General features: G+C 41.6%; 1 protein-coding gene across 2 annotated transcripts in view; it reads right to left on the reverse strand.

Annotated features, from left to right (window-relative positions):
• LOC109889517 (inositol 1,4,5-trisphosphate receptor type 2) overlaps positions 1 to 15,080 on the reverse strand; it is a 152,453-nt gene that overhangs the window by 82,922 nt on the left and 54,451 nt on the right. For both annotated transcript variants that reach the window (XM_020480989.2, XM_020480988.2), the window contains exons 31-37: positions 14,652 to 14,903; positions 14,127 to 14,252; positions 7,294 to 7,422; positions 6,968 to 7,088; positions 6,410 to 6,591; positions 4,153 to 4,295; positions 3,736 to 3,844 (exon numbers count right to left, since the gene is read on the reverse strand). In XM_020480989.2, the coding sequence (XP_020336578.1) occupies positions 3,736 to 3,844; positions 4,153 to 4,295; positions 6,410 to 6,591; positions 6,968 to 7,088; positions 7,294 to 7,422; positions 14,127 to 14,252; positions 14,652 to 14,903 (1,062 nt within the window). The remainder of the gene's footprint in view (positions 1 to 3,735; positions 3,845 to 4,152; positions 4,296 to 6,409; positions 6,592 to 6,967; positions 7,089 to 7,293; positions 7,423 to 14,126; positions 14,253 to 14,651; positions 14,904 to 15,080) is intronic.

Consider the following 15,080-nt stretch of genomic DNA (forward strand, 5'->3'; position numbering starts at 1 on the left):
CAGAGTACAACCTATTTGAGTATGATACTGATTGACATTTAGCAACAGGACATGATCTCAATACTTGTGCTATTCTTGAAAAGGCAGTGGCATATCAAGGCAGCGCTACTTCTACTGTATGTAAACTCTTCAACGTCTCATCTCCCTATCCTCCTCTACTAAGACCTGCAGCAAACATGCTACACTTTACCCTCCAGAGTTGATCACCAACCCTGGAACTTTGTCTAGTTTTCCAACAACCCTCCCCTCATATCACTCCCACCCTCCCTCCCCAATTCACAGGCCCATGGTGGAGAGAGAGAGAGAGATGAGATAAAGGAGAGAGAGAGAGAGAGATGAGATAAAGGAGAGAGAGAGAGGTGAGATAAAGGAGAGAGAGAGAGAGAGGTGCACCCACGCTCACTGCAGTATTGATTTGTTTGTTCAGCATTTGCCCCCCCCCCCCCTCCCCCCCTCCATCTCTCCAACCCTTTCTCCCTCACAGTGTGAGCTTGTCCTCGAGTGCCACCCTGCCTTATATAAAAGCATGTAGAGGCCCACAGACTACTGATGATGAGGAGTCTGGGCTCAGGGACCACAGAGAGAACGCGAGATGCAGAGAGACACAGAGAGAGCGCGAGACACAGAGAGAGCGCAAGACACAGAGAGAGCGCGAGACACAGAGCCTACAGCACCGTGGGCAACAACTGATCTGAGTGCAGCCCACCCAGTCCATCATGACAGTACAATATGAACCAACCAATCTTCATCTTCATTTGCTTTCACTTGTAACTGCAGCCACATAGTGTGGTTGATACAACACGGTATATTCACATTGCTGCTACACTGGGGAAGTGGTTTATCCTTCTAAAAAAAGGTAAGGACTGCAACACCCAAAGATGAACACACAACCAAAGCCGTTACTGTGACACCTAAGTCTGTGACAATAAATCCATTCATGAAAGTCTCAGTATACAGTATTTTGTATCCAGGACGTTGACATTGGTTACAGAGGGTAGTGCGTACAGCCCAGTACACTGGGGGTGAGATCCCTGCCATCCAGGACCTCTATACCAGGCGCTGTCGGAGGAAGGCCAAAATAATTGTCAAAGACTCCAGCCCCCCTAAGTCATAGACTGTTCTCTCTGCTACCGCACAGCAAGTGGTACCGATGCACCAAGTCTAGAACCAACAGGACCGTGAACAGCTTCTACCACAAGACTGCTAAATAGTTAACCAAATAGCTACCCAGACTATGTGCATATACCCCGTTTTGCACCAACTCCTCTGATTCATCACATACGTTGCTGATACTATTCATTATCTATCCCTTTGCCTAGTCACCATACCCTACCTACAGTGCCTTGCGAAAGTATTCGGCCCCCTTGAACTTTGCGACCTTTTGCCACATTTCAGGCTTCAAACATAAAGATATAAAACTGTATTTTTTTGTGAAGAATCAACAACAAGTGGGACACAATCATGAAGTGGAACGACATTTATTGGATATTTCAAAAAAAACAAAACAAAAAAAAAAAAAAATTATAAATTGGGCGTGCAAAATTTGCGTTCAGTTTGCGTTCGACCACACACTGGGAGACTAATTCACCTTTCAGCAGGACAATATCCTAAAACACAAGGCCAAATCTACACTGGAGTTGCTTACCAAGAAGACAGTGAATGTTCGAGTGGCCGAGTTACAGTTTTGACTTAAATCTGCTTGAAAATATATGGCAAGACCTGAAAATAGTTGTCTTGCAATGATCAATAACCAATTTGACAGAGCATGAAGAATTTTGAAAATAATAATGGGGTACTTTGTACAATCCAGGTGTGCAGAGCTCTTAAGACTTACCTGTAAGACTGCTGTAATTGCTGCCAAAGGTGATTGTAACATGTATTGACTCAGGGGTGTGAATACCTATGTAATCTAGATATTTTTCTGTATTTATTTTTTAAAACATGTTTTCAATGTCATGGGATATCAATTTAATCCACATTGAATTCAAACTGTAAAATGTGGTATAATTCAAGGGGTATGAATACTTTCTGAAGGCACTATAGTATTCATTTTCTATATCTGTGACCATATTGTCCAGGAGTTTCTAGTGGATAGACATATGATTCAGGAGAAACTAATGAACTAATGAAAAAAGCATCTAATCAACAATCACCATTTTCAATGAACTCTGCACCTCTTCCAACTCAACTATTTACTTTTTTCACGACTGCCATCAGTTTTTACTTTTGATTTGTTTACATATCTATTTGACTAAGTGTGTAAATAAAAATATATATATATATATATTTTTTTTTGTATAATGTTTATAGCTTTGTCATAAAACATTTTGTAAATGTTTTATTTGATTATTTTATATATTGTAAATGTGATAAGCAATGTTCGGTGTACATTTTGTGCGCGGCTGAGCACTTCTTCCAGGAGTGCTGCACAGAAGAAATGCCATGCTGCACAGAGACACAAGAGACTGGAGTTCGCCCCATTAGTTTGCACTATATGGATTTTTGTGTGATCAAATCAACATGATATCAGCCCCATTTCAATGCAACAAACCAAAACAAACCTAACTTTGCAAGATTGAGCGCAACGGAGTTGAATTCTATTGGCGGGTAGCCCACGAGCGGACTTTCCATCAACTGCAAGTGAATGCGCTTTTCAGATCAGTTCAGATTTGTTTTAACCTTTATTTAATTAGGCAAGTCAGTTATTAAGAACAAATTCTTATTTACAGTGACGGCCTACTCGTAAAGCCCCCCCCCCCCCTGACCCTCCCCTAACCCAGATGACGCTGGGCAAATTGTTCGCCGCCCTATCGGACTCCCGATCATGGCCGGTTGTGATTGAACCCGGGTCTGTAGTGACACCTTTTGTACTGCGATGCAGTGCCTTAGACCACTGCGCCACTTGGGAGCAGATCAGAGCGCAGAGCCTTGCGTCTGCACATTTGTTGATATTCTTTGCTAGTTAGCGACTTACTAGCCCAGTCATAGATAAGTATAGGTCAGCAATGAGAAGTTACTGCCTCCTACAAGAGCACATATGTCAAACTGTCTTTGAAAAGCCAGTCAAGTAAAAGCTTATGTCTTAATTAAAGGGGCATTATGCTCCAAAAGCCACAATAGCCTATTAGCTACTGTCTTAAACTGTAAGGGTACAAACCTCAGTGTTCACTGTAAACGCACGCCGGAAGTTGCAAAAAATTCTCACAATGTTCAAGTTTCCACTCACAAGACCTAACATTTGCTCAGTACCCCAAAGAAGGGGAGGGAACCGAAAGAATTACAAACACCTGTGACAATCTGAAATACCCAAAAAGGCCCCTAGATGTCATATTATAAAATTCCCCCCAAAAATGTGAAAGTTACCAAAGTTTGGTTAAGTTTACTGATTAACTTAGAAAGTTTCCAGTAATATACCCTCCTCTTGTTGTCTTGTACATCCCTAAACACCCTGTATGTAACACACCCTTGTCATCATGTCCTGTACATCCCTAAACACCCTGTATGTAACACACCCTTGTCATCATGTCCTGTACATCCCTAAACACCCTGTATGTAACACACCCTTGTCATCATGTCGTGTACATCCCTAAACACCCTGTATGTAACACACCCTTGACATCATGTCCTGTACATCCCGAAACACCCTTTAAGTAACACACCCTTGACATCATGTCCTGTTCATCCCTAAACACCCTTTATGTAACACACCCTTGACATGTCTGGTTCAGTACTCACAGGCTCATCAAAGGCCTTCTTCTTGTCCAGCATCTCTCGGAGTGTCTGCAGGATCTTAATGCACAGCTTTTCCTCCTTGTCCATCAGCTTCTTGGTGTGTTTGATCAGTCTGAATGACAAAGGGAAGAGTACAAACGAAACATCAGTACCATGGCTTTAAGTCATCTAAGCACACCAACGGACGTGTGACCTTTGACTGGAAGTTTGTGAGGACAGAAAATAATAAACAAAGCCCTTTTTTTGGGAAACATTTAAGAAAAGTCAGAAGTCGAAAGTAAAACACAAAGAAGAACAATGGACGGCCAAATGCAAACTTGGCACTGGTGTAAACGCTCAAGAAATGCAGCCCATAGATCATGTTTGTGATGTGTGTCTGATCAGTGTTTGTGACTGCATCTGTACCTCTGCCACACTCACTTGGACATGAAGGCCCCGCTCTCACAGCGCAGTCTGGCAGCCTCTGGGAACAGCAGCTCAGGGCTGTGTAGTACATCCACCAACACAGAGAACTCAGCCTGCACCATAGGACTGAACTGCTCCTCTAGACACGCCACCACACCCTGGACACATGACACAATGGATACAATACCTCTGCAGTGCAGTGCAGTGCAGTGTGTGTGTGTGTGTGTGTGTGTGTGTGTGTGTGTGTGTGTATTCCAGGGGAGGCTCCTCAGAGGAAGGGGAGGATAATAATCCTATGCAGTGAAATATTTAAAAATAAGTTATCCTTTTTTAGATAAAACCATACTAAATATATTTACATGTCACCAAATAACTGATTAAAACACACTGTTTTGTAATGAAGGTCTACAAGTAGACTCAACAGCACCATCTAGAGTAGTTTTTACCTTCTTAGTTTACCTTTTACTTACGCAGCTAATCCAGTTCATTTGCCTACTCAACAACCTGACTCAAACAGAGGAATGCTATTTACGGTGCCTTCGGAAAGTATTCAGACCCTTTGACTTCTTCCACATTTTGTTAGATTACAGCCTTATTCTAAAATGTGTGTTTTTTTTTTTTTTCCAATCTACACACAATACCCCAAACAGGGTTTTAGAAATTGCTGCTAATTTATTAAATATAATGAACTGAAATATTACATTAACATAAGTCTGAGGTCCTGAGGACTCTGGATCAGGTTTTCATCAAGGATCACTCTGTACTTTGCTCTTTTCATCTTTACCTCGATCCTGACTAGTCTCCCAGTCCTTGCAGCTGAAAAACATCTCCACAGCATGATGCTGCCACCACCATTCACTGTAGGGATGGTGCCAGATTTCCTCCAGAAGTGACACTTGTCATTCAGGCCAAAGAGTTCAATCTTGGTTTCATCAGACCAGACAATCTTGTTTCTCATAGTCAGAGTCTTTTGGTGCCTTTTGGCAAACTCTAAACAGCCTGTCATGTGCCTTTTACTGAGGAGTGGCTTCTGTCTGGCCACTCTACCATAAAGTCCTGATTGTTGGAATGCTGCAGAGATGGTTGACCATCTGGAAGGTTCTCCTATCTCCACAGAGGAACTCTGGAGGTCTCAGAATAACCTTTGGGTTCTTGGTCACCTCCCTGAACAAGGCCCTTCTACCCCGATTGATCAGTTTGGCCGGGCGGCCAGCTCTAGGAAGAGTCTTGGTGGTTCAAAACTTATTCAATTTCAGAATGATGGAGGCCACGGTGTTCTTGGTGACCTTCAATGCTGCAGTCATTTTTTGGTACCCTTCCAGATCTGTGCATCGACACAATCCTGTCTCTGAGCTCTACGGACAATTCCTTCGACTTAATGGCTTGGATTTTGCTCTGACATGCACTGTCAACTGTGGGACCTTATATAGACAGGTGTGTGCCTTTCCAAATCATTTCCAGTCAATTGAATTTACCACAGGTGGACTCCAATTCAGTTGTAGAAACATCTCAAGGATGATCAATGGAAACAGGATGCACCTTCGCTCAATTTCGAGTCTCATAGTAAAGGGTCTGAATACTTATGTAAACAGGTATCTGTATCAGTTTTTATTATGAATAAATTAGCAAAAATGTCTATAAACCTGTTTTCGCTTTGTCATTATGGGGTATTGTGTGTAGATTGCTGAGTTAAAAAAAAAATTATAAGGCTGTAACATAACAAAATGTGGAAAAAGTCAAGGGGTCGGAATACTTTTCAAAGGCACTGTATGTTAGCTTGCTGGCTAAGGCTAACCAACACTGCAACTCTTCCAAGTCAAGGTAAGCTTTCATTTTAGAAATGAATTGGCACCGGACCTGCCGGTGTAACTGCTACAATTTTTGCTGTACACTGTACTGCGTGATTGTACACATGGTAAGAGTGTGCAAGGCGGTTTTGAATATTTCACTGTCTCTGTCACCTTGATTACTCCAATTTGTCTCTCGACTTTCATTTTTAAGCTAGGTTGTAGCAACCTCATGATGGGTATTATATAGGGCAATTTCGAGTATGATGTAGTAGCCTAAACCTATGGATGTTACATTGAACTGGGTGAATGGAATATGAATGACAGTCATCCAATATGCTGTAATAGAAATGAGGCCATTGTCATAAATATACCCCCCCCCCCTAATCTTGAACGGCAAGAACCGCCAGTGGCATATGTATATTGTATATTTGTGGGAGTGCATATTTCTGTGTGTGTGTGTGTGTGTGTGTGTGAGGGATCACCTGCAGCTTCTCGATGATGCTCTTGTAGTCAGGCACTCCCAGAATCTCCTTGCGGACCCGGGTGCGTGCTGAGGTCCTCCAGTCCTTCACGGCACGCTCCACCCTGTAGGTGTGGGCCTTCAGAGACAGAGTGTTCACCTGGCTGTCCAGATCCACCGGGATGGCTATTGCACGTGCCTTAGCTGGAGAGGAGACAGGGTGGGGACCTTATAACTAGGAACTGAAGGAGCCTCAAAGTTGGAGTGCTGATATCGGTTTAGCCTTGTAGACCATATCGAATACTCTGAATCGCTTTCTGAAGATGGGCCCATATCTCTCCCAGACACACACATTCACACAAGCTGACATGACACCCAATCAACCAACAGAGAAAGGCATTGGCCTACTTTCTGTATTGTCTGCATACACAGTGGCGGCAGACTAACATGTACAGGGCTTATTGGGTGAGATTTAAATACTTGCAATGTCTCCCTGTCATTATAGAAATCATTGATGTTTCCAGTCTACAAACCTTAGTCAAGGCCTGTCAAAGTGCAATCATTGGGCTGTGAGACTCACCCACGTCAGACAGTGTTTTGATGCAGCCCTCGATGTTGTTCTTCTGGGCCGAGCTGATCCAGGTGCAGTTATAGATCCTGAAGGAGGACTGGAGCAGCTGGATGAAGATGGGCTGGTGGGTCTGACACAGAAGAGAGGGAGGATAAACAGTCACTAAAACACTCCATAAACAAACACTTCAATGGCACACAAAACTGTTGTGCCAGCACCTACCAGATGGATAAGCGTTTGCCTCAAGTGCCTGAACTGACTGAATTGAAACACGAATGGCCTGAGGAAAGTATTTAAATACCCATGTACAAGGTTAACCTCTCTCCCAGGAATACCTGCAGGTTGGAGTTGTTGACAGGGAACTGGGAGCTAAAGAAGCCCTTGACGATGGCCATCACCGTCTCCGTCACGTACCTCTCCAGGGGAATGTTGGCATGGTTACGGTCCGTGGTGCTGTTGCACACCTAAAACCATAGAGGAGAGGGGAATGTCTATCTGTCACTCAGGAGTGAGGGGGGAAGAGACTGACCTAGGGTATCTCTCATTTTTTAGTTGTAATATTTTATATGACAAACAAAAACATACATAGACAAAAACAATAGACAACTTAACATACATACTTACATACTCTACATATCCACAAACATTAACGACGTGACAATTGCTCAGACACACGTTCCCACAGTATCCACAACGTTGTTTCTACTGCTTGTAAGACTTTGCCCCATATGACGTAAAATTGTATTGTGTTGTTTTTGTCTGTAGACAGATTTTTTCCCATATTTAAATAAGGCATTTGATTCTTCCATTTTCTTAGCTAGCCTACCGCACATCCAATGTCTCGAAATATTCAGAAAGACGGATTAAAAGTAAACTTGCATTGTAAATCTTATTAGACAGCTTTTTAACGCTGCCCATAATTTTGGGAATTTATATTACTCCAAGAAGGAATGAATTCCTGAGTCATTGTTAGTTTTACACTTAAGACATGACTGCCATTGTGCTGTAGAATGTGTGAAATTGGTCTCTTGTATAATAAAATCTATACATTACTTTATACAGGATTAAGCTTACTTTTCCTTATTTGTAATTTTGTTCATTATGTTCCAACACTCCCTCCATCGTTTGTCAATACCAGTTATTTTTAAGTCTTGGTTCCAATAGATTGGACAGGCTCTCTGCAAGGTTTTGTATACATCTTACCTATCATATGACTAACTATCTTGTTCCGACTCAAATGGGATTCTCTCAACATCGCTCCGATGTCAAAAAGCTTTCAGGTCAACATTTTCTGATATAAAACCTTTATATTATGAAAATATCTACATTGGTCATTGCTTTCTAATTCGGGTCACGGAAATTATTACCCACGTCATTTTCAGTTTCTATGCCTTTAGTTTGTGGGCCAATTTATCTGTGAATTCTGAAAAGCTTGAATTCTGAAAAGACTGTTCCATAGGGGTGTGTTTTTATGGAGTGATATTGGTTCTTGAAGAATCCGTTTAATTTTCTTTCATATTGTTCTAATGTTCTTAATTATGAAGTTGTTAATGTTCTTTGCTCCATCCTTTGAAAACAGACAGGTGAAAAGATTGCACCTCTTCATTATATAGCATGCACCTCTACATTATATAGCATGCACCTCTACATTATGTACCCATTGTTCCTCTTTACTGCATTTAACTATACATCGCAAGTAAAAGCCTTGGGTGGCGAGTTGATACAATTCCAAATCTGGAAGGTTAAAACCACCCTCAGATTAAAACTTTGCTTTAGGAGTTTTATTTGTCTTATACACTTTTTTTAAGAACGTCTTCGGTGGGGTAATTCTACCTGTAAGGCTTATGGGGAGATTGTTTCATTTAATTAGATCTGCTTTCATGTTGTTGAGTAATGGGATAAAGTTATTTGTTATCACTTATTAAGCATCCTAAGTATTTCATATGTTTTGTGGTCCACTTAAAGCAGAGTTTGTCAACTAGGTTCAGTATCGGGCCAAATTTTTTATTGAGCTAATAGTTGGTGGGGCAGAACATAATTAGTATATAATATTGGCACAAATAATTGGCCAACACAAAAAATTGAACAACATGTTTAACACATCCAATTAGTAGGCTTCCTAATAAATTCAGTGACAATTACATAATTTCTATCTGATTACGCTCATAAAATCATCATGTCTCCATAAAGATGGCGCCGAAGAGTACATTTTTTTGCGGACTTAATTTTAAAAACTTATTTAGTAAAAATTTTTGCTGCTACCGTCTCTCTTATGACCGAAAATTACTTCTGGACAACAGAACAGCGATTACTCACCATGAACTGGAAGACAAAACATCAAACAGGCAAGCGTCAATACAGGATTAAGATTGAATCCTACTACACCAGCTCTGATGCTCGTCAGATGTGGCAGGGCTGCCCAGTGACGCGAGCCTACCAGACAAGCTAAATGCCTTTTACGCTCGCTTCGAGACAAGCAATACTGAAGCATGCACAAGAGCACCAGCTGTTATGGATTACTGTGTGATAACGCTCTCCGTAGTCGATGTGAGCAAGACCTTTAAACAGGTCAACATTCACAAAGCTGCGGGGCCAGATGGACTACCAGGACGAGTACTCAAAGCATGCGCGGACCAACTGGCAAGTGTCTTCACTGACACTCATCCTCACCCTGTCTGAGTCTGTAATACCAACATGTTTCAAGCAGACCACCATAGTCCCTGTGTCCAAGGAAGCGAAGGTAACCTGTCTAAATGATTACCGCCCAGTAGCATTCACGTCGATAGCCATGAAGTGCTTTGAAAGGCTGGTCGGCTCACATCAACAGCATCCTCCCGGATATCCTAGACCCACTCCAATTCGCATACCGCCCCAACAGATCCATAGATTACACAATCTCAATCACACTGCCCTTTCCCACCTGGACAAAATGAATAACTATGTGAGAATGCTGTTCATTGACTACAGCTCAGTGTTCCACACCATAATGCACATTAAGCTCATCACGAAGCCAAGACCTTGGGACTAAACACCTCCTTCTGCAACTGGATCCTGGACTTCCTGACGGGCTGACCCCAAGTGGTAAGGGTAGGCAACAAAACATATGCCACACTGATCCTCAACACTGGGGCCCCTCAGGGGTGTGTACATAGTCCCCTCCTGTACTCCCTGTTCACCCACGACTGCGTTGCCAAACATGACTCCAACACCATCATTAAGTTTGCTGACGACAACAGTGATCACCGACAACGGTGAGACAGCCTATAGGGAGGAGGAGGTGAGAGAACTGGCAGTGTGGTGCCAGGACAACAACCTCTCCCTCAATGTGAGCAAGACAAAGGAGCTAATCGTGGACTAGAGGAAAAGGTGGGCCGAACAGTCCCCCATTAACATCATTTTGTATATTTCTCTGTGTGTTGATTGGTGGGGAAAAACAGGTCTACGTAGTCTACTGTAGCCTACACTACTTTTTAACATCAACATTCGTTCAGAACAATTAGCTTGATAGCAAGAGAAAATGTCGCCCTAAAAAAGTATCAAAAGGTGGATTATTAAAATCGAAGAATGTACAGAGATGTGTTCATCTTACCATCGTTTTTCCAATGCCAAGCCAGTGTATTTAATTAGCAATGAAAATGTTTCTGTTTACAAATAATTACATCTCCAAAGTATTTTTGAATCTAAGCATGGAACTTTCAAAGTGGCCTTCATTCCCCAGACAGAGGCCCGACGCCGAAACACTGAAGTGTTAACTGCAATCTACACACACAGCTTTTTTGGCTGACATATTCTGTCACTTATACTGGATAAATCTCCAGTTACAAGGACGAGGGAAAACAGCTGTGGATATGGTGGAAAAACTTGAGGCCTTTACTAGGAAGCTTGAGTTGTTTGATTTGAACTTGTCATCTGGAAGGCTTCAGCACATCAGGGATGCTGAATTCTTGTGTGCATTTTGGAAAGACTTACAACTGCAAGTCCTCATTTTCCTCTATGAATGCAATATAGACTCATGACAGGAACCGGCTTCCACATAAGTCAATGGAGGACTGCCTGCGCATCAAAATCACACCAATGTCACGCGACATCCACAAGATCGTGTCCGAGAGGAAATGTAACTTTTCCCATTGAGTAAGTCACTTACTGGTCTATATGACTATATTTAGTAAGTATTAACATTATCGTGAGTGCTTATGCATGGATATTTAGGTCTCAAGCTGACAGTATTTTCTGTTTGTTCTGTCGTTAAAGGAGCAGACCATCCCAATACAGACATTCAGACACCACCTTTTTTTCTTTAAAATTGTTTTATGTAGGATGCTACATTTTTGGCCAGTCACAATAGTAAATAGGCCTAACAACTACAAACATCCCACTTCTATCTGGCCACAAATCATTTATTGTAAAAGATGCTGTTAAGCCTTATAACTGGCTGAGGAAGGCAAAGTCATTTGATTTAGGCCTAGGCTCTGAAGAAATATTCTCCAATTAAGCCCTCTTGTTTTTTGTAAAGTCAAATTAAAATGAAGATTACTGTTGAAATGAATTACTCGACTGGTGTATGTTCTCCATCTCTTGCTGTGCAACACTTGCATAACAAGTTACATATTTTTTCAGCACCCGGTGGTGTTGACCTCCGATTGATTGCGGTGCGGTTGCAGTTTTACGTTTCACCACCACAAAATGGTTTGCTGCCTGCTTTAATAGTTGACCGTGTCCTGCATTCTCTCTCCTCATGAATTAAGTTAAAATGTAACTTTTGACCAAGAAGGAGAGTGATGGAGTACTGCATCAGACCTGGCCTCCACATGACCTGGCCTCCACAATCACCCGACCTTAACCCAATTGAAATGGTTTGGGATGAGTTGGACCGCAGAGTGAAGGAAAAGCAGCCAACAAGTGCTCAGCATATGTGGGAACTCAAGATGGTTGGAAAAGCATTCCGGATGAAGCTGGAATGCCAAGAGTGTGCAAAGCTGTCATCAAAGCAAAGGGTGGCTACTTTGAAGAATCTAAAATATCTTTTCATTTGATTTAACACTTTTTTGATTACTACATGATTCAATGTGTTATTTCATAGTTTTAATGTCTTCACTATTATTCTACAATGTAGAAAATAGTAAAAAGAAAAACCTTGAATGAGTAGGTGTGTCCAAATATATATATTATTTTATTTTAAATATTCATAATTAATTTTGGGGGCCAAATAATATTGCTGGTTGGCAAAATTGGCACGCTGGCCGCCAGTTTGTGAACCCTGACTTAAAGGATTGATGTAGATCATGAGTTATTCTGTTTCATATTGCCATCATTTCAGTTTTTTCCACGTTATTTTAATATCCTGAGATTTGAGTACTGCGAAAATATATAACAAGGGGGCATTGACTTTTCCATCTTAGTCAGGTATATAAAAGAGATCATCTGCAAATAAGTTTAGTTGACCAATAATGATAACTGTTACGTTTGGGTCCTGTCTAATTTCTACAAGCGGTTCAGGAGGGGAGAGAGAGGAGATCCCTGATAATGTATTTGTGTATATTTTTGCTTTAGGACATTTATATAATATGTATTATTTCAGCTGGAAAGTTTAATGAATTTTAAAGTTTTGAATAGCAAAGGTCATTCAAGACGGTCAAAAGCCTTTTTGGCATCAATAATGAACGAGGTGGAAGGTGTGTTCCACAGCACACTAGCGAGAGCCCTGGTAGAAATGTGTTCAACATCCACTGAAGTAGCTAGCAAGTTTACTAGACAGCTACAGTAGTTGCCGCGGTAACCAAACAAACAGACTTGCTAGTTTTACCTAACCAAACCATCAGTACTAGCTTGCCATTATGAAAATCGAAATCAACAATGCCATAATGTTTAAAAATTTGACTTTTGCTTTCAAAAGCAGCATAAACATAGAACATATAAGAATGAACTATAGCCATTGAATTCTACCGTGTAATATACCATGTGTTATTTAAGAAATAAGGCCTGAGGGGGTGTGGTATATGGCCATATATCACAAACACCCGAGGGGCCTTATTGCTATTATAAACTGGTTACCAATGTACTGCGAGCAGTAAAAATACATATTTTGTCATACCCGTGGTATATGGTCTGATATGCCACGGCTGTCAGCCAATCAACATTCAGGGCTCAAACCAACCCAGTTTATAAAGAGAAATAATGCACACTCTAGAATGCCCTTCAAGCCAATCAGAAACAAGTATTCAACAATGCCATAGTATAAGGATAAATCTGCATCTAGTTTTTAACATATTGTATTATACTGAAACATGTTCTTGTATTTGTTTCTAAGTGTCCATGTTAAATGAACCCTGTTTGATTGATTTTTATCAAGTCTGGTAAGACTTTTGCCATTCTGTTGCTTAGGAGTTTTGCTATTTTATTGTCATAATTTATTACATTTATGAGTTTGTAATATCTGCAGGGGACTCTCCAGATTTTTCTGGTTTTAATATAACTGAAATAACAGTTCAATACATGGAACTCGGAATCCCTAAATTGAGTGACGTGTGTTGTCATTTGAGTAAATAAGGGCAGTACTTTGTCCCAGAATATCAAATAAAACGATAAGAAAGCCATCGATCCCTGGTGCTTTTCTCTGGGTGAAGATTTTTACAAGTGTCTAACATTTCTTTTTGGGTGATTTCCATTTTTAGCCTGGTGTATATCTCAATAGCCTAAAGAACTTCTCTTCTCCTTTCCCTCATCTACACTGAACTGGACTGGGGAAAGGCCCATTCCCTGAAGAGACCCACCATGTTGAATTCACTTAAACTGAGTCTACAAAACATTAAGGACAGCTGCTGTTACCATGACACAGACTAACCAGGTGAATACAGGTGAAAGCTAAAAACCCCTTATTGATGTCACTTGTTAAATCTACTTCAAATCAGTGTAGATGAAGGGGAGAAGACAAGTTAAAGAAGGATTTTTAAGCCTCGAGACAACTTGTCTACAGTAAATTGTCTACAGTATGTTGTGCCATTCAGAGGATAAATGGACAAAACAAAATATTTAAGTGCCTTTGAATGGTGTATGGTGGAGATGGTAGTAGTAGGTGCAGGAAAACGCTTTTGCCACCTTATAAAGTCCATGCCACGAGGCTATTCTGAGGGGGGTAGTGCTATGAGGAGGACCTTAGTGAGGACGTTACCCGTGCCATGTCCACCAGGAAGTTCTCAAAGAGCTTCCAGATGTGGTGGCTGGTGTAGATCTCCTTCATCTCCACTTCAGTGTCCACGTAGCAGTGGTTTACAAAGTTCACGTAGGCCGTCTTCACCTGGGGAGGGAGGGCCAATAGAAACCATGCATTCAGATGATTGGAAGGTGTGAAAGATTACACTGAGGTGAATGAACGCTAGGCTATATCAAGGCTGGCTGTTCTGGAATCAAATGTTATGCATCTGTATGCAAACAATGAGTGCATGACAATTGTCTATAATGGAATATTATCTTGCTTTACTTTCCCTCATCTGCACTGATGCAAAACAGCTGAACAAATTAACTCCAATTCACAGTACGCATATACCAAGCATCATGCCACTCCTACCTATCCTCTGTATCCTCAGATTAGTGCAGATGAAGTTGAATACAAGGGTAGAAAATCACACACTACTGAATCACACCCCAGCACCAAATGACAAAGCCTCTCAATATGACCCCACCCCTTCCCCTGTACCTCAGGGATGCAGTCTTCGTGGGTGACCACTTTGACAATGTCGTCGAGGGGCAGCAGGGAGTTACATTTCAGCTCGGTGTATACGTTCTTGCCCTCGGTGCAGACAGCGAGGAGCTCTACCAGAGTGTTGTGGTAGGCCAGGGCGCCGCCCTCGTCCCTACGCTCCATCTCGCAGCACATCATCTGGAACAGCACCGGGAAGGAGGAGCGGTCGTTGTAGAACACCAGCACGTCCTCGCCACCGTTCACCAGCTGGGGGTGGGATGGACAGAAAAGCAGACAGACGAGTGGAGGTTAGACAGGGAATACCTTATCACTAGTGGGGATAACCAATATTGATAATTCAATATGATATTAAAATGAGCAAGACAAAGCGTGATATTGGTTAATTATTCCAGTTAAACTAAACTGAGACTCAACATGCAATGA

This window comes from Oncorhynchus kisutch, linkage group LG4 (genome assembly GCF_002021735.2).
Source record: "Oncorhynchus kisutch isolate 150728-3 linkage group LG4, Okis_V2, whole genome shotgun sequence".
In the NCBI taxonomy this organism is placed as follows: Eukaryota; Metazoa; Chordata; class Actinopteri; order Salmoniformes; family Salmonidae; genus Oncorhynchus; species Oncorhynchus kisutch.